This window comes from Stegodyphus dumicola, chromosome 5 (assembly GCF_044657685.1).
Source record: "Stegodyphus dumicola isolate Sdum_Otavi_A_Nest chromosome 5, ASM4465768v1".
NCBI lineage: Eukaryota > Metazoa > Arthropoda > Arachnida > Araneae > Eresidae > Stegodyphus > Stegodyphus dumicola.
In genome coordinates, this window is record NC_140772.1 from 8,651,759 (window position 1) to 8,672,376 (window position 20,618).

A 20,618-nucleotide genomic window follows, 5' to 3' on the forward strand; every position below is an offset into this window, starting at 1 on the left:
TAAGAAGAAAGAACTTTTTGAATTTTTTGTGGATTCCGACACCTCACTCGCAATGAATAACAGAAAAATTGTTCATTATGCTAAAAGTTACGATCATGACAACATGACAATTGAATGGGTCAGACAGCGTCACAGCAAAGGCCTGCCATTGACGGATCCAATGCTAATGGCTCAAGCCAAATTCTCCATGAAGAAATGAACTTAAAACTGAGTGCACTTATTCAACAGGTTGGTTAACCAAATTTAAAAATCAACGTGGTATAAGACAATTAAAAATTTCAGGTGAAAAAGCTTCAGCTGATACTGAAGCTGCTGAGCTACTTGCAGATGAATTCATTGAACTCCTTACTAGTGAAAAATTATCTCCAGAATACTGCAGGAAAGCACAAGTGCAAACTTTTCGTAATCAGAAAAGAATACGTGACCTCGAGCATTTGAAGGAGCAACGACTTTCCCCTTTATAAATCGTGCAAATAAAACAGCATGCATGACACAAGCATTAATGAATGATTGGCTTGAAAATGATTTTATACCCGAAGTTCGGAAACATTTGAATTTGATTGATTTACTTGATGACGCAAAAATTTTCCTGATTGTAGACAACTGTTCGGCTCGCACTTCACTAAAAGTTTTAGTGAAAGATAATGTATCTGTATTATTCTTTCCTTCAAACTGTAGGTCTGTCATTCAGTCTATGGATATCTGAATAGTGCTTGCATTGAAATGCAAATATAAAGTAGCATTTTGTAAATCCATGTTAAATTTCTTGAACAATGGCAAGACTATTCAAGAATTTTTGAAACATTTTAGCATAAAATCTGCTATGTGGAGCATCGCAAGATTGTGGAAGGATGTGTCTCCAGATACTTTTAAAAAATACGTGGCATGATTTATGGCCAGCTACCATATATCATGGTGAAGATGATGAATATGATAGTCGTGAATTTGAAGGTTTTTGGATATCGCAAACCAAAGAGGAAGTTTTCCGATTAACGGATTTTGTAGAGAAATGTGGAGAAGTGATAATAGATGTAGATGATATAACAGGAGTTTGATGCCAATAGAAGTTTGATGACAAAGCCCCAATCATCAATTAATTAATGGACTGCATGTAATTAAATCTGTAGTATGGTTCTAGATCCAGAAAATACCTCTATCGATAGTGAAGAAAGTGACAGAGAGGTTATTGAAAATGAAAAAATATCGATTGACCAGTTAGTTGGAATTCTGGCACAGTAATTACAGGACTTGAACAGTGGAACTTTGTAACTCAGCAAGAAATTATGTCTGTTTACAGAATTAAAGAAAAAGAATTAGCATAAAAAACGAAGCAATTTAAACAACTTATATTGAAAGAAATGTTTAATAAAGTAAACAAATAAATATTAAGCCTTTTTTTTTTTTTTTTTTTTTTTTTTTTGCTAAATTTGGATACACTCTAGATCAGCGGTTCTCAATATTTTAAGTAATGCATACCATCTAAACAAAAACTGAAAACCTTTAGTACCACTACTACAAAATTCTACTACTGCCACCACTCTTGTATAAAGTTCAGATCGCATAAATTTAGAAGTGTTAGAAAACAACTCAATCAGGATGTTGGGGTTTTAATTTTTGAATTTAATAGTTAAAAATACTTTGCTTCTTTGTGTAGCACCTATTTTTCTCTTGCATACCACCAGCAGTTGAGAACACCTGCTCAGGATCATAAACACTCTTTATTTCATAAATCATGATTTCGTATTTTTAATTGAATAATTTCTGCATGCCAGGTTAGTTACTAGTTAATTACTAGATTTAAATTGATAATCTAATATCCGAAAAAATCCCAAATCCTGAATCACCGAAGTCCCGAGTCCGGATATTGGACTTTGTACTGTACACAATTAAATGTGTTAAATTAAGCATTTATATAAATGGTTTGGTCCTCGGATGGTGCTATCACTGGGTCTCAATAGCGCGTTCGGCTTCCTCTGTCACAGGTGCCATAAAGCGTAGCCGGTGCATAATGGAAAAGTACCAAACATTTAACATATAATATAAACATGTTATGATTATATGAAAAATTAAACATTTTTATCCTGTATAATTGTTGCATATATTTACTGTAACACAAAAATTTTAAAAATACATTAAGAGTTTTTTTTTTATTATTATCATATATTTTATTTCTGAAAATTAAAAATTTCTAAAAAAAAAATTAGCACATATATAACCAAATTTGGCTTTACATAGCTTTCATTAAGCAGCAAAAAATATAGGCATACAGTAAGGAATTAATCAGTCTTTCAGATATATAACATATCCAAATGCCACTTTCATTGAACTCCTGATTATCCAAGCCTAAGTCCCTGTCATGTATTCATATTTCTGAATTCAAAAAATATAATTCACAGAATATACATAATGTAATTGGTGATTTATTAAAAACCTCTATTCAGATACATTCAAAGCAACCCAATAAATGGTAATTCCAATTTCAAGCAGATGAACTATAAATAAAATAGAAATATTTAAAATTTAAGATCTTCATTTTCCTTCTAAAATAGCATTTACTAGCATAACATTTAAGCTTACCAAGCATGATTCTCAAGAAGAATGTTTTCCTTTTCAAGAAGAGAGAACAGTTCTCCACCATTTAAAAATTCTAAGATCAAATATAATTTCTGCTGTGTTTGAAAAGCATAATGAAGTTGCACTATAAATGGATGCTGTAATGAGAAGGGGGGAAGTCCATGAATTACATATGCAAACATACAAACTGAATATTTTAACCAGTTGTAACATGCAACGCAATCATTATTTTTATATACATCATTATTTTATATTATTTTTATACAGTACAAAGTCTCTAATGCGGACGTCCATTATCCTGAATGATCTATAATCCGGACCTCAAAGCCACAAACTTATGCATGCGCGTTTGATGCACACTTCCGCTACGCATGCATGTAAAGCCAGTAAAGCCTTCACCCATCCTCGCTTCCGATAGCGAAGAAAGTAACAGAGAATGTTATTGAAAACGGAAAAATTTCGATTGACAAGTTAGTCGGCATTCACGACAGAGCAATTAAGGCCCATCCACACGAGTACGCTCGCGGCGTAGTTGATGCAACTTTTTTGACGCTGGTGTAAATTCACGTGACGGAGAAGACGTAAAACTGAGTTCGCTCCTGTTCAGCTTTTACGTCCGTAACGTGAACAAACAGCCAATAGCCGACTGAGTTCTTATCACGTGTCATAATCAGAAAACCTTCTTGTTTACCCATTTCAATATGGCATCCTGAATGCTCAGTAGCCACCGCGTCTTGCCGGATTATGCCTATAATTGTTGTGACTTTTTATGCCACTGCTTATCCTTGACAGCGTATCTGCGGCGCGTTTTTTATTTGATTTGGTTGTTAATCTATCTAGTTACCCCCAAGCTCACTTAGTTAGGAGTGAGTCAGGGGCCTGATAGATTTCCACCTGCTCATCCGTCTGCCGGAACGCCGTCGTGCGGGTCCGGTTCCGGGGCGCAGGCTCTTTTTCTTGCTGGGGCGCAGGATTTTATGGATTCAAGGCGTCGAAATGGATGCGAACCAGACAATTGAAAAACTTATAGAGTTTTACAACATACAAATCAGAGAATTAGAAAAATCTAAGCAACTCAATGGATCTTTTACCGATTTTGAGGAGAAATTTCATTCCTTTCTAATTAGCTCACTGGGCATGATTAAGATTCTCAATGAGGAGAATCTTAAAAAATGCCAAGAGCACATTAACACACATCATAATCTTGATGCACATATTGATAATAATTCTCTTTCAGATAACGATAGAGGCCGTAGCCCTATCAAGCTACACGATAATTCGTCAAATAACACCGATGATGAAATAACTTTAGACAAAGATATATCTTCGGGACGAAGATATAACATGTAAGCGCAGAGGCGACCAAACTGTTAGAATTCGTAATTCGCACCTTGCTGCAAAGAAACTAAAACTTAGCATGAAGCATACAAATTCTTCACAGCAAATTGATAATAAAAACCAAGGAACAAAAAATACTAACGGCAATGCCAAACAATCTATTACTGAAACCATCAGAGAACAAGCGGATAATCCGATCATGGACACTTCCAATCAGGAAGATGCTACTATCAATCTTGATAATACTTCGACCAATTCTAACAACAAAAATCAGGAAGCCAAATCAAATAAACTCCCTCCAATCATACTTCGAGAAAACAAATTCTCATATAGTAAAATTAGGAATATTTTTAATCAAAAGCACTTCAAATTTATAGGTAATAGTATTCCTGCTGGAATTAAAATTACTACCACAGACCCTGACACCTATAGGGCTATGGTTAAAATTCTTAAAGACCTGGGGGTGGAACACCACTCCTACATTCTCCCCCAGGATAGAAAACTTAAAGTTGTAATCAAAGGACTCCTTAGGAGTACGGAGACTGAAGAGATCAAGGAAGAACTCGAGGAACTAAATTTCAAACCTGAAGAAATCAAGCAGCTAACTAAAAGAAGGAATGGTGAAGTTACTAAACTTCCCTTATTTTTAATAACTCTACCTAAAGACGAAGCCTCCAAGGAGATTTACCAAACTAAATACTTATGCGGACTCAGAATTAACGTTGAGGAGTACAGAGGCAGACAAGGTCCCTTACAATGTTTTAAATGTCAGGGCTTTAACCATACACAGATTGGATGTAACTACCAACCCCGTTGCGTCAGATGTGTAGGCTCGCACGAATCTAGAGACTGCCCTGACAAAAACAATAAGGATAAACCCCTGCTCTGTGCTAACTGCGGCCAGAACCATACTTCTAGTTTCAAAGGGTGTGTAAAGTTCCCCAAACCTAAACAGGAAAAGCAGAAAACATACCAAAGCCGAATCATCGAAGGTAAGTCTTATGCGCAAACACTAGCTTCTGGTACTTACAACGAAACTATCAGCGAAGCAAAAAAGATTTTCTCTGACCTTGCTGAATTAGTTGCCATCATCAAAAGCGCAGGATTCCTGCAAATCACACAACAAATCAAGCAGATAAATACTACCAATGAGGAGAAGAAAACTAATACCAATCTAAATAATGGGTCTTAACTCTATTATTAAAGCACCCATACAAGTTATGATCTGGAATGCTAATAACATCCTCAATAAAATTCCGGAACTTCAAAATTTTCTTCTAACTAAAGATATTGATATTGCATTAATTACTGAAACGCATGCAAATCCCAGCAAAAGAATAAATATTCCAAACTACCGGTGTGACAGGCTTAGCCACAAAGGTGGAGGGGCTGCCATTTTTGTCAAAAGCTCTATACAATCCTGCCTCATAAAGAAAGATAGATCTAATAATCACGAATTAGTTACGGTTTCTGTTTTACTGCCTTCATACGGCATCATCTACTTCAGTTCTCTTTATAATCCACCCCATAACCCTCTCGACGAAGAAATTCTGAAGAACATCCTTTGTACTAATGATAATAATATTCTGGCTGGAGACCTCAATGCGAAAAATACTGAATGGGCCTGCCGGCGGACCAACAGCAATAGCAATACGCTCAAAAATTTCATTACTAACTATCCTGTTTATTTATACACTCCAGACCTCCCTGAGAATGTGAGAGAAGGAGATATTCTCGACATTCTCCTCACCAATATTTCCATACCTATCTTTATTGATTCTACTATAGACCTCACCTCTGATCATATTCCTGTTATTGCTACCCTTGGCACCAACAAAATTGCTAATGAAAAATCCATCAATAAAACTGACTGGAAACAATTCTATGAAATTCTTGAAAATAATCCACCTAAACTCAATAGCCTCAAAACTACTTATGACATCGAAGTTGCCATTGATATGCTCACTAACAGTATCAAGGAAGCCTACAACTCTGCCACACAGAAGATTCCAGCCAACAAATTCCAGGAGATTCTCCCCCATAGTATTAGAACACTAATTAAAGAAAGAAATAAGCTCAGGAAACGCTGGAACCGGTCCTGGGACCCTCAAATTAAATCCGAACTTAATAAAATTAGCCGATTAATCAAGAAAAATATTACTAACTACAAGACTGAGCTATGGCAAAATAAAATCCAAAAATTCAATGAACCCGGAAATGAATTCTGGCGCTTTGCCAAGCGCCTCAGAATTACTCCCACCTGTAATAAGCCCATCAAAAAAGATGACAAGATTGCAATTACTAACAAAGACAAAGCTACTCTTATGGCGGAGCACTTTGAAAATCAATTTATCCCGAATGAGTCTCCTTCAGACCCTACCTTCACATATGATGTAAGGTACTTTGTTCAGGATTATATCAATAGCCCCACCGCAAGACTCAATACTGATTTTATTAATCCGAAAGAGGTCATCGATATCATTAAACGTCTCAAAAATAGAAAAGCTCCAGGATATGATGAAATTAATAACATCGCAATTAAGAATCTACCACTCAGCACTATCTCTAAGCTCATCAGTATTTATAATACTTCATTGGACAAGTCCTACTTTCCCATGAAATGGAAAATAGCAAAAATTATACTCATCCCTAAACCAGGCAAAGACACCACTTCTCTCGACGGCTACCGACCTATCAGCCTACTGCCCGGACTTGGAAAGATCCTAGAAAGAATCATTCTCAATAGAATGCAACAATATATTAGCAGACTTCCTCCTGAACAGTTTGGATTTAGAAAAACATTATCCACCACCAAACAGCTTGTTCGATTAGTTGAATTTATCGGCAGTGCTCTACACAACCATCAGAAAGTTGCACTACTCATGCTCGACGTGGCCAAAGCTTTTGACTGCGTCTGGCATGAGGGGCTTATTTTCAAACTAATCAAGCTCAATTTCTCACCGGAAATGACCAAGTTAATTTATTCCTTTATCAAAAATAGAAAATTCTACGTCTCCTTCGGACAAGATAATTCAAGCTTCAAATACATCCGTGCCTCTGTGGCCCAAGGCTCTATTTTAGGACCCATCCTTTATCTTTTTTATGTCTCCGACTTTCCAAATCCTGACTACGAAATCAATAGATTCCTTGGCTGCTATGCGGATGATACTGCTCTTGCAGTAAAATCCCTTAGCCCCAATGCTGCAATTTTAAAACTCCAAAATATCATGCCCTCCATCGAGCAATGGTGCAAACAATGGCGTATCGTAATTAATGCTGAGAAATCTCAACTACTCATTATCAGCAGAAATAGAAAGACGCATCAAATCATCACTAACAATCTTAAACTCTTTGATAAAAATATACCCATTGTCAATAAAGCCAAATACCTTGGAATCACTATTAATTATCGACTTACCTGGACTGACCACATCAATATAATTAAAGGCAAGGCCTACGGCAACATGAAAAACCTCATGCCTCTGCTGGGAAAGTTCTCCGAGCTTAATCTCAAAAGTAAAAAGCATATTTATACAGCAATCATCAGGACCACCCTTTGTTATGCGTCGCCTGCCTGGGCTGCTATCAAAGAAAAGGATATTAAACAAATTCAAATAATACAAAACAAGTTTTTAAGACTTATCACGAATGCACATTTCTATGTTTCAAATGCCACCCTGCATAAGGACTTAAAGATTGACTACATTAAAGATTTCATCTTGAAGACGAATGATAAATTTTTCAATAAAGCTCTCAACTGCCCATTTATGAATCACTTTCAAGTTTTTAACTATGCTCCTTTACCTGAAGATAGAGACCTGAGGCCCTGGGCGGCCCATCAGTACAACCAAAATTTCCCAACTTGACATTACTGTACATTTCTGTATATATTTATTTTGCTATCGTATCCTTTTATATTAATCCAGATTTTGCATTTACTCCAGCTTTTTATAGTTTATTGTTTGCCATGTATTACTTTAATTGTGTTGTACATATGTATTATATTTAATTTTCTTTATTTTCAGGAACCCTATACATTATGCATGTTTTATCCTTATATATCCCAGAATTACTTTACGCAAGTATTTATGTTTATTCACTACTTTATTGATTTATTCAAATGTTTTATATTATGTATTTCTCCTTAATCTTGCACATTTGTAGGAAATTATCAGGAATAGATAATGCTTCCCCACCACCGCGTTCTCCAATAAGTCTGGTTCTCATTCTGTGACGCAGGGTCACCCCCTTTTCTCTTGACCTTTAGTTACCACCACTTAACTGTAAGAACGACTGATTTCAGGTGCCACCACTCATCAGGAGCCGGTAAAGCGGCATCCACTAGCTGCACACCGGCCATAGCAACATGGATGGATGGATGGAATATGGCATCAGAACCACACAGAGATGTGTTTTTGCTTAGAAATATCATAATTGTATACAGCAATAAAATAACCAGCATTGTTCACACCATCTTCAGATTTCTCAAACCATACATATTGGTATAAATTTCAAATTCTCGTTAAAGGGAAAAACTGCATACTGATAAAGCAATGATCCAACCAGTATACACATATGCTTCACCTGTTTATAACACCGTAAGTAATAGGAACCTAAATAAATTACAGTTTCTACAAAATCAAAGTTTTTGCCTTACAAAATTCTCCTTAATTATTATAAATATTGGCCATATCATGTGTAATAAAAAGCTCTATAAATATCCCAATATTAAATACACCAAAAACTAACTTCAGCAATATAACAACTTCTAAAATAAAGCAGTTGACTGTGAAAGAGTATTCAATAAAATACAATTACAAAATTTTGGAGGAAAGTTACAACTTGTGTCATACAGCAATCATTTATTGAAGATTAATTAAATTACCTTGCAGTGACTTCTACTTGTTACATTATTTTTCACAAACACTGCTATCACAGATAGCTGAGTGGTCAGCGTGCTGCTTGGCAAATGGAAAGGTGGCGAGTTCGAACCTCACCCGTAGACAGGATGTAAATCCGTTAGCTTTTCTCATTTGGAAACGTGTTTCTTATATTTAATAATGAATCATTATATTCTTATTTCACTTATTAATTATTATTGTTTTCATTTCTTATTTTATTCATTATTATTATTGTTTTCAATTTAGTTTTAAAATGTGCATTACAAATAGAAACCCTTATGTAATAATATATCTGCATCTCTTTATCATATATCATCTATAAATTATCTCTTTATATTTACTTTATTGCATATTTTATCATGCACATAATTTCTCATAAACTGTCCAAAGTTTGAACCTCATTCTAAATTTAAAAATAAATAAAAAGAAAAACAAAATACCAAGGGAGGCGGAGTTTAAAAAATATGAAGATGGTTTTATTATATGGTGGATGGTGTATATAAAGAGAATTAAGTAGTTTAATTCTCTTTATATGCTGTATTCCAAACCAATTTTATAAATCCTAATTTTCATACAATATAAAATCTGTAAGTCTGTCAAACTGGTCGATAATCATCCTGAAGTACTTAAAAAACAAGTACAGTCAAAAGTTGTTAATTCGGACACCCATAATCCAGAATGATCTATAATCCGGACCTTAAAGCTACAAACTTTTTGCGCATGCGTCGCGTTGATGCATGCGCGTAAGACCTTTACGGCTGCGAATATGCTTGTGCGCGTGCGCAAAATACGTTTACGAGTGCGCGTTTAATGTATAACGGACGGTATAAGCTAAGTTAAAATTATCTAATTATCTATTTCAGTTAATGTTGAAGATTGTGTTGTTCCTTAATCTTCGAATTGGATCCGGCTTATTATTTTTTGCAGACTGTTAGAGCAATTTTATAAAAGTAAGCTTGAACTTTCGATTATGTCAAATAGAATTTCTGATATATATTTATTAATATGTAAAGGATCTACAAAGCGAAAGTATGTTTCGAAGTTCATTAAACAAAAAGTGGAATTGCTACAAAAAATGGATAAAGGCATATCCTTTGTTTATCTAAACTTTAACATTTGTTTATCTTTAACGCCGTGGCACGCAATGAATTGGAAGTTGATCTGTCAGCACTATCTTTATCTTCAGGGAAGATGTTTTATTTTATTTGGCTTATTTTTATTTTATTTAGTAAGGAATTAAAAATTCCTTACTAAATGTAGTACTTCATCTCGATGTACTCCGTCTTTGATATAATTTAAATCAAACTCGTCATCATTATAATTCACTTCCGATAGCGAAGAAAGTGACAGAGGTTATTGAAAACAAAAAAATTTCGATTGACAAATTAGTCGGTAGACACAGCAATTATAGGACTTGAACAGCAGAACTTTGTAACTGAACAAGAAATTATGTCTGTTTTTAGAATTAAAGAGAATGTATTATCACATAAAAAACGAAGCAACTTAAACAACTTACACTGAAAGAAATGTTTAATAAATTAAACAAATAAATATTAAGCTTTTTTTTGTAAATTTTGGTACCCTTTAGATCATAATTGTTCTTTATTTCATAAATTACGGTTTCATACTTTTAATTTTATAATTTCTGCATGCAATCTTACCAGATTTAAACTGATGAAATATAAATCGGAAAAATCGATAATAAGGAATCGCCGAAGTCCCAACGAGTACGGATTAACGACTTTTGACAACAAAAAAACAACAACAACAACAAAAAAAAAAAAAAAAAAAAAAAAAGTCAATTCCTACTTTGGTCGACAAAGAAAAATTTAAAAAATACAAATAAATAAATAAAATAAAAATGCAAACAGAATTTTTTTAATTAAAAATTTAAAAAAATTTAATATGTGAAAAAGCTGTATAACATCAAGTGTCATCCACTACAAATTTAAAAAATTGTATTTGAACTTGAGTGGATGGAAAAAAAGTATTTTATTAACGACTGAAAATTTGAACAAGATATACAGAGAGTGTGAGCTAATAGTAGAAATTTAATAATTCTGGATATTCATTTCGCAAACGAGACAGTAAAGAAAAAAAAATCTCTTTGAACAGGTCACTCTAAATAAATCTTTCGGAACCATTCTCGTTATTTTTTTTTTTTTTTTTTTTTTTTTTTTTTTTGTGGTTTTGCCTCTGCTTAATGAAGTAAAGTTTCAGCTATCAAAAAACCATCTGATTTGGGCAACTTGCTGCAAACATATAGAAGCACAGCGAAGTAACAAGATACAGCTCCGTTGACGCTATATTACAGCGCCATGTGATTTTTGCACAAAATAATTCTATTGGTTAAACGTACTCTTCGCAAGCATACTCGTTTGGACGCTTTTCCGCTGGTAATGTCAGTCATTCAGTCGTCGGATTTCTCTGCGCTCTGCTTTCTTTCGGGATCGCTCTTGTATCGGATTACCAATTTTGGATTACTTTTGGATTACCTGCTCACGCTGAATGTTTGGTAAGTTTTCTTTTCTCTCTTGTTGATCTAGAGCATGCATTACCGAGCCATTGGTTAGGTTAATAGCTGCCCGAGATGAGCAATATTGAGGAGAACAAACTGCACAGATACTTAGAGCAGATACGTGGGAGTAACTGCGGTGAAATAGATTATGACAATCTCACATTAAGAATCAATTCTTTAGTTCTAGAGGCTGAAAGTTTAACTAATGCGAATATTCCTAAAGCTGACCCCCGAATTAACCAGCTCCACGAACAAATAGAATATCTTACCTACATAAATGAAACACCCATGGATGAGTTAAAAAATACTAAATCAGAGAACGGCTCTGCTAAACAACCAAACGAAACATCTAATCAAGCAAACTTTCTTAAAACCCCGTCAAAATCCAAGAAGGACGACGACGTGAACAGACATAAACGCACCCTTAGCGGAAAAAATCGTAAAAAGAAAATGGAAATTGACAGTGAAGGTTTCACGTCACCGAGAAAAACCCAAAAGCTAAATAAACCTGAAGTTGTTTACCCCCCTCAGGAAAACAAATTTGAAATTCTCAATCTAGAAACTAACATGGAAGAAGACAACACAAATGATGCGCCAAAAAAGACGGCAGGACATATCCCACCAATTGTCCTAGCAGATTTCACTGGAAATTGGGATAGAATAAAATCTGAATTCTTATCAAAAACTACACAGGAGACCTAAAAGGAGGAAGGCTCACCATTCGTGTCTTCACCCCAGATCATTATAGAATAACTGAATATCTAAAGGAAAAAGCAATTCCTTTTCATACTTTCAAACTCAATTCAAAACGACCAATAAAAGCAGTCATAAAACGACTACCGGCAAACACAGATATTGAAATTTTAAAGAAAGAAATTCTTGATATGAATATCCCCATTGAAAAAATAAGACAAATCACGTCTGTTAGAAACGGAGAGTTAGTCAAACTCCCGGTTTTCCTCGTAGATGTGAAAAGATGCGAAGAAGGCAAGAAAATCTTTGATATACAGAAACTTAGAGGACTCAACATCCAAATGGCGAGATACAAAGCACGGTCAGGTCCCGTGCAATGTCACAAATGCCAACGCTACGGACACACACGGGATCTGTGTCATTACACACCTAGATGCTTAAAATGCGCACAAATGCATGAGACATACCTCTGCAAACAAAATAAAGAAACAGAAAAGCCTACCTGCGTCCTTTGCGGACAAGAACATGTCTCTTCCTACCGTGGTTGTGTTAAAAATCCAGACAATATAAAGAAAAAGATAGCTGCCGAAAAGGCCGAAAAAGAAAAAAGGAATAATCTGCATACATTCCAACTAAATGAGAATGAATTCCCCAAATTACCGGAGAAACCACAAATCTCACCCATTCCTAATAATAATAACAATAGTTCAAGCAATAGCAATAACAATAGCTCCAACAATGAAAATCAGGAAGCTCCAAGTTTCTTTTCTTGGATAAAAATTCAAATGCAACAAGCAAAAAATTATTTCACTAAATTCAAAGCAGCAAAATCACTAATAGAAAAGAGGCACTGCCATCATCATAAAAAACCATATTAAATTCACTCCTCTTAAAATCAGTATGCAAAATATTGAAAACACAGCTGCACTTGTTTATTCTGGCTTTAACGAACCATACCTATTCATCTCGGCTTATAATTCACCAAGCAACAACCTCCTCCCTGCAGATCTGGACCGACTGACAGATTTTAGGTACCCCACTCTCATAGCGGGTGACCTGAACTCCAAAGATCGCAGCTGGAACTGTAATGTAAATAATCGCAATGGTTCTACGCTTAAAAATTATGCTCTCAACCATGACATCCGGATTATAGCTCCTGATTTACCTACGAGATATCACTTTGATGGTCGTGCGGATATCCTTGATATCCTCATCCTCAAAAATATTCAATCTACTCCTTATCTTGAAGTGACTGAGGAGCTCTCTTCGGACCATCTGCCTATTAATTTCGACTTCTATGGATTTTACCCACCTCTCATAAAGCCTAGATTTAATATTAATTCGAATATTTTTAAAAACAAGCTCATAAATATCTCAAATAGCAATATTATGAATACCTCAGAAGAAATTGATAACTGCATCGAAGACCTGACTGACAATATCCAGCATGCAATGAACTCTGCTGCCTATATTCAAAGAAATAATAGCTATTTCAACCTTCCACAAAATATAATATACCTTATCAAGCTAAGAAATAGAAAAAGGAAATTTTGGCATCTCTCTAGAGACCCTCGCGATAAAAGAGAAGTCAATTATCTTACCCGCAGGATTTCCCAAGAAATCAAAAACCACAGATCTGAAAAATGGGATTCACTTCTTGAAAATATTGACATCCAACCTAATACAGTTTGGAAAATCGCAAACTCTCTCCGTAATAAAAATTCTAATTATAGATATCCCATTAATTACCAAGGAAATATGGCATATTCGGAAGCAGAAATAGCCGAAGTTATGGCAGATAACCTTAGTAAAATCTTTGAACAACATACGGAAGATACTCCTCAAGACTACACCATTAATAATAAAGCTGAAGAAATTAAACTTCAACGTACCAGGATCTTTATTAATTTCACCTCCATTGATGAAATCATAGGAATCATCAAAAAACTTAAAAAGAAAAAAGCGCGGGGCTTCGACAATATTAATAATGAAGCAATTCAAGCTCTTCCTTTTAACTGCATCACTTTGCTTTGTAATATTTTCAACGCCTGTATTCGACTCTCCTATTTTCCAAAAATTTGGAAACACTCTCTTGTAATTATGCTACTAAAACCTGGGGAAAATCCAAAAGAAGTAACAAGTTATAGGCCAATTAGTCTACTCCCTGCCATAAGCAAAATCTTCGAAAGGATTATCCTGAGAAGACTTAATGATCAAACAAATAATTTAAATCAAATAGACAACCAACAATTCGGTTTCAAAAAAGGTCATTCTACTTCGCATCAGATTCTCAACTTAATTGAATATGTTGCCGTCGAATTTCAAAAGAAAAATACTGTGGCAGCATGCTACCTTGATTTCGAGAAAGCTTCCGATCGAGTGTGGCATGCTGGCCTTATCTATAAGCTTTCCAAACTGCAAGTTCCTATAAATCTCATTAAAATCATTATCTCCTACTTAGATGACAGAACGTTTCAAGTAAGATGTGGAGATGCTCTCTCTAATATCAAAAATATCTACAGGGGACTTCCACAAGGATCTGTTCTCTCACCAACTAACTTTAATATTTATGCATATGATATGCCTAATCCCATTTCAGCCAAGATTCTCAAATACGCCGACGATACAGTCATTCTTTCTAATTCCATAAACCCACAATATGCCATAGACAAACTTGATTCCCATGTTCAATGTATCTCCAACTGGTGCAAATTCTGGAAGATTAACCTTAATCCATCCAAATGCTGCATTGTCTTATACCGCCGTTATAAGAAAAACTATCCCATCAATCTGAATATAAAAATGGACAATAACCCGATTCATTCATTCATTCATTACAAATTATACCGAAATATTGCATGTGATGCAACGTGTCCGGCTCATGACAAGTACGCCCATAGGGCACATGACATAAAAAGTGTCTGGACCGAGTGATAGAAGGCAATAGGAAATGAAAAAAGAGGGGGTGACTACATGACGCCACAAGCAGAGAATCGAACTTAAAGCCCAAGACCAGGAGAGGCAGCAATGTGTGGAGTGTCAGGGTTAAAGTTCTTCCTGATAGGTATGTTACGATAAATCATGATAAATTAGCAAAAAACAATTTTTTATTACATACGATAAATACAATAAGTGAGCAAATACAATACAAAATACAATAGAATACGAGTTACAATACGACAATTTATGTACAATATATACAAAAGATGAAGTTGCATGAAAGATAGTTTAAGTAGGAAAATTAGTGTTCCTGGTAAGGAAGGCCGCTAATGGTCTGAATTTAATATCTTCTGGAAACACGGTGTAGTCGAAAACCTTAAAATGATTCATGTACGAGCAATTTCTCGCCTTATCAAAAAATTTCCGATTTGCATTATGGAGAAAATTCTCGATATTCTCTATTTTTAAGTCTCTGTGCAGAGTTTCATTGGAAACATAAAAATGAGCATTCGTGATTTGCCTTAAAAATTTGTTTTGAGTGATCTGTAACTTCTTGATTTCATTTTTCGAATAAGTCGCCCAGGCTGGAGACGCGTAAGAAAAGATAGGCCGAATAATGGCAGTATAAATATGTCTTTTTCTTCGTAGGTCAAGTTTTGAATTTTTTCCGATTAATGGAATAAGATCTTTGATAGCCGCAACTGTTTTGCCTCTTACTTTTTGGATGTGGTCTTTCCATGTGAATTTATTGTTTAAAATAACTCCAAGATAAGTAGCTTTGTTCACAAGCGGAACTTCAACATCAAAGATTTTAATTTTGTTTATAAATGGACTTCTAGAGTGCCTTTTTCCAATAATTATAAGCTGGGATTTTTGTGCATTGATGGCTATGCGCCATTTCGTGCACCATTGCTCAATTTCTGGAATTTTATCCTGCAATTTAGAAATGGCAAGTTCTTGATTGTGAGACTTGTATGCAAGCGCCGTATCATTGGCGTAACATCCTAAATAAAAATTAGAGTCTGTGCAAATTTTAGGGAAATCAGCAACATAGAATATAAAAAGAATTGGTCCCAAAATTGATCCTTGAGCTACACCAGCATTGAGTCTTCTGGGATCAGAGTTGTCGTTACCAATATTGACGAAGAATTTTCTGTGTTTAATAAAAGAATAAATGAGTAAAATCAGATCTCTGTCAAAATCCAAGGATATAAGCTTGAGAATAAGCCCCTCATGCCAGACGCGGTCGAAAGCTTTCGCCACGTCTAGCATGAGTAAGGCGACACTCTGATGTTTGAAAAGTGCAGAACCGATGTATTCACATAGTCGGACAAGCTGCTTGGTCGTAGACAATTTCTTACGCCAAACTGTTCAGGAGGTATCTTATCCATGTAAGGCTCGATTCTCTTATAGATAACTCGTTCGTAGATTTTGCCCAGACCGGGCAGTAAGCTAATTGGTCTGTAACCCTCCGGGGAGGTAGCATTTTTACCAGGCTTGGCTAATAAAATTACTTTAGCAGTTTTCCATTTATCTGGGAAATAATTATTTTCAAGACAGGCATTTAAAATGCTGACATATTTCGTGATAACATTAATAGGCAAGTTTTTGATGGCGACGTTGGTGATGTTATCAAAACCGGGAGCTTTTCTATTTTTCATTCTTTTGACAATCTCCTTAACTTCATTAGGTGAAGTATAATTAGTCTTCTTTTTGGGTCCCGGGCCATTAATCCAGTCTTGAATAAAATATCTAGTGTCATATGAAAATAAAGGGTCGCTTGGATCTTGGTTAGGAACAAATTGTTTTTCTAAAATGTCAGCCATTACATTGGCTTTGTCTTTATTAGTGACAGCTATAATATTATCACGTAAATTGGTTTATTGTTCGTTTTTTTGCCTCGAAGATTCCTTGCAAAAGACCAGAATGCATTATTTGGCTCATTGAATGTTTCACTTTTTGCATTCCAAGACTCATCTCTGGTTTATAAATACTTTTCTTTATTTCTCTGTTCAGTTTATTTAACTCTTTTTTGATCCTAGGATCCCAGGCAATATGCCATCTTTTGCGCAGTTTGTTTCTTTGTGAAATCAGGTTTCTAATGTTACTAGGCAATCTAGCACTGTACTTATCAGCAGGAATTTTCTTAGTAGCCCTGTTATATGCACTAAGTATGCTATTATTGAGAACATCAATTGCATAGTCAATATCAAATTTTGTTTTAAGTTGCTTAATAGCCGGAGGGTTTTCAACGAGAAAATTATAATATTTATTCCAGTCCGTAGTGATTTTAAATCTTTCGTCAGTGTTTTTATTTGTACCAAGCGTAGCTAAAACCGGCACATGATCTGAAGTTAATTCAACTTTCACATCAAGATAAATCGGGATTGAAGTGGTGGTAAGAAGAACATCCAGGATGTCTCCTTTTCGAGGGTCATCAGGAAGATAGGAATATTCAGTAGGAGCATAAAAATAAATAGGATAATTATTAATAAATTCTAGTAAAAGTTCTCCATTTCTGTTGGTGCGTCTGCAACCCCACTCTACATTCTTCGCGTTGAGATCGCCAGCTAAGATGATATGTTCTGAATTAGGCAGCAATTGAGCGAGTTTATGCTCATCAATAGGAATGTGTGGAGGGTTATACAATGCAATGAAATAAATTATGCCATAATTTGGTAATAAAACAGAAGCTGTAACAGCTTCGTAGCCGTTTCCTCTATCTTCGCTAATCAGGCATGATTGCAAGGAGTGCTTAACGTACGTTACTTCTACAGCACTAGCAGAGATACATGGGAGTAGTTAAAGTCACGTGATCAGAAGTCTTGATTCTGATTTGTGGGATGTGAATTGCAAAAGCATTCGATAAAGCATTTTTTAAAGATTGTTCAGGAGTCTATGAGGCTAATAAACAGGTACTTCAGATAAAATACATTCATCTTCATAGAAAATTAAATGCAAAATAAGAAAACACACTGTAGAATAACAGGCGAATTTCATTCTTCATAGAGGGGCGTGTCCTCACGTGACACTAAGCTGTAGGATTGAAATGACACACGAACATCGAAAGAGTAGTTTTTAGTGTAAAAAGCACATAATTCAGAATGAAAAATATTATTTAGCAAAGTCCAACGGCTAAGTAAATCAAAGTCCTGGCTTTGAAGAAAGTCCGTCTTTGAAGTAAAAAAACAGAACGCGGCGTGCTTGGGTGGTCACCCTCCCAAGTACTGACCGTCGATGCTGCTGCTTCGAAACAATCATATGATGCAATGCAAAAAATCTTGATTAAAATGAAGAAGAGAAAATTAAAATTTATATACAATATGTACAATCACCATTTAGAATTATGGTGGATCGTTCGCGGTCTTTTCACCGTATTTTCTTACGTAGGGTCGTAATTTACAAGTTATTTTATGTTTTCATGTTGTGAATTTGCTATACTTTCGAAGAAGTTATGTGCAGATCTCAGGATAGCATCCTGAAATTCTGGTATGTTGAGATCTTCGTAGAGTTGATTATTTCGAATGAACCATGGGGCGTTTGTCATGGCCCGAAGGATTTTGTTTTGGAGAACGCTGAGTTTTTTCCTAGTTGTTTTGTTTGCCGTAGCCCAAGCAGAAGAATCGGTCTAATTAAAGTAAGGAAAAGAGTCCTTTTCGTGTTGAGATTAAGTTTTGATTTCCTTCCAATAATCGGATAGATAGCCATAAAGGCGGCATTGGCTTTATTGCAGATATAGTCTATGTGAAAAATATCTGTCTCTGGAGTACGTCCGTTCAACGTGGTTTGCCTGTGCGAACACGTGAATTGCTTATCTGACTGCATCAGCATTTTTTAATGCTATTTATGGTTTGTATGATTTGTGAAATGCTGATACGCTTTCACTAATTTATTATTTTCGATTATTTTTGGCCTTTTGAGTTTTAATTATGAAATTTAATACCGCGTGTCTTGCCAAATAGCCTAATTGCTGGTTACTTGTTTTTTGCCATATTACGATAAATTTCGCTTTACTGCGCGATTTAAATTAATCAGATAAATTTTCTCTGTTCTGCGCGAATTTTTTGGATTTTATAACGCACGTAGTTACCTCCAAGATTTCACTTCAGGTGACTGTCAGGGGCCTCGTGTGTTTTCCGCCTACACATCCGTCTGTGGAGAAGGCTGTCGAGCCAGGGCTCCATTCCGGGGTGTAGGACTACTGCCTTATGGGCGCTGGATTTCTGGATTTCTCTGCGTTTTGCTTTGGCTTAGCGCGACCATGGAGAGGCTCGTAGAAAGTTACAAATTACAAATACATGAGTTGGAACAACTCAAATTGGATAAAGGTGAACTCACAGAAATTGAAACAAAATTCTTAAATTTTTTGTTAAGCTCACTTGAAATTGTCAATGCACTACTTACTCAAAGTAAAACTGACTCAGTTTTAAGTCAAGATAAGACACAACCTCAAATTCCAACCACAAGTAAAAATTAGGAAGAAAATGAGAGGGCACGTAGCCCAATTAGTATTCATGATAACACAATTGTTACTGATGGTGAAAAAACATTAGATAAAGATTCTAGCTCTGACGAAGACTATCCACAACGTTTTGGAGACAAAACAGTCCGAACAAGAAATCCCAGACAGGGTTTTAAAAAGATTAAATTAGATAATTTCACGCAAATCATTTCACCAGTTATTACTCAGAAAGATAACAATGGTACGATCGTACCGCAGGAAAATTCAATGAATACTAGTCAAGAATCAGTCATTCCTGAACAACACACTATCTCTGATAACATTGAAATGGATACTTCTAATGCTGATGATCAGCAAAATTCCACAAATGATAACAACACACAGGTCAAAACACCTAAAAAGAAAAAACTCCCTCCGATAATTCTCAAAGAAACCAAATTCAAATATAAAGCGTTAACAGGATTATTCCATCAACACAAATATAAATTCATCGGACAGAATATTAAGGATGATGTTAAAATTATTACTTCTGATCCTGACAGTTATAAGGGAATTGTTAGGATCTTAAAAGAGATGAAAGTGGAGCATCATTCGTACATTTTGCCAGAGGATAAAAATTTCAAGGTAGTAATTAATGGACTACTTCTCACGACTGAAATTGAGGAAATTAAGGAAAGTTTAACTGAATTAAATTATCAAATAATTGAAATAAAGCAAATGTCACGACGTAGAGGCAGTGAAGTTCAGAAACTTCCACTTTTCCTTGTTACCCTACCTAAAAATGAAAACTCTAAACAAATATATCATGAACGCTATTTATGCGACCTCAGAGTCAAAATTGTTGAATACAGAGGCCGACAGGGACCATTGCAATGTTTTCGATGCCAGGGTTTTGGCCACACTCAGGCGGGTTGTAACTATGAACCGAAATGTGTCAGGTGTAGTAAAAATCATTATGTAAAAGACTGTCCGGACAAAAATAAGAAAGATGTTCCTTTAGTTTGTGTAAATTGCGGTGGCAACCACACATCTAGTTTCAAAGGATGTGAAAAATTTCCAAAAAATAAAACTGAAAAGCCTAAAACTTTTTCTAACAGAATAGTTGAAGGTAAATCTTTCGCAGCTGCTCTTTCGACTGGTATCTACACAGATACAATTACTGAGGCCAAAAAAGTTTTCACTGATCTCGCTG

At 35.3% G+C, this 20,618-nt stretch overlaps 1 protein-coding gene across 1 annotated transcript in view; it reads right to left on the reverse strand.

Annotated features, from left to right (window-relative positions):
* Positions 1 to 3,269, reverse strand: part of LOC118201655 (ribosomal protein S6 kinase beta-2-like) — a 28,833-nt gene extending 25,564 nt beyond the window's left edge. Inside the window, exons 1-2 of the mRNA XM_085816401.1 lie at positions 3,189 to 3,269; positions 2,578 to 2,711 (exon numbers count right to left, since the gene is read on the reverse strand). Of these exons, the coding sequence (XP_085672527.1) occupies positions 2,578 to 2,711; positions 3,189 to 3,269 (215 nt within the window). The remainder of the gene's footprint in view (positions 1 to 2,577; positions 2,712 to 3,188) is intronic.
* Positions 3,270 to 20,618: the final 17,349 nt, after the last annotated feature.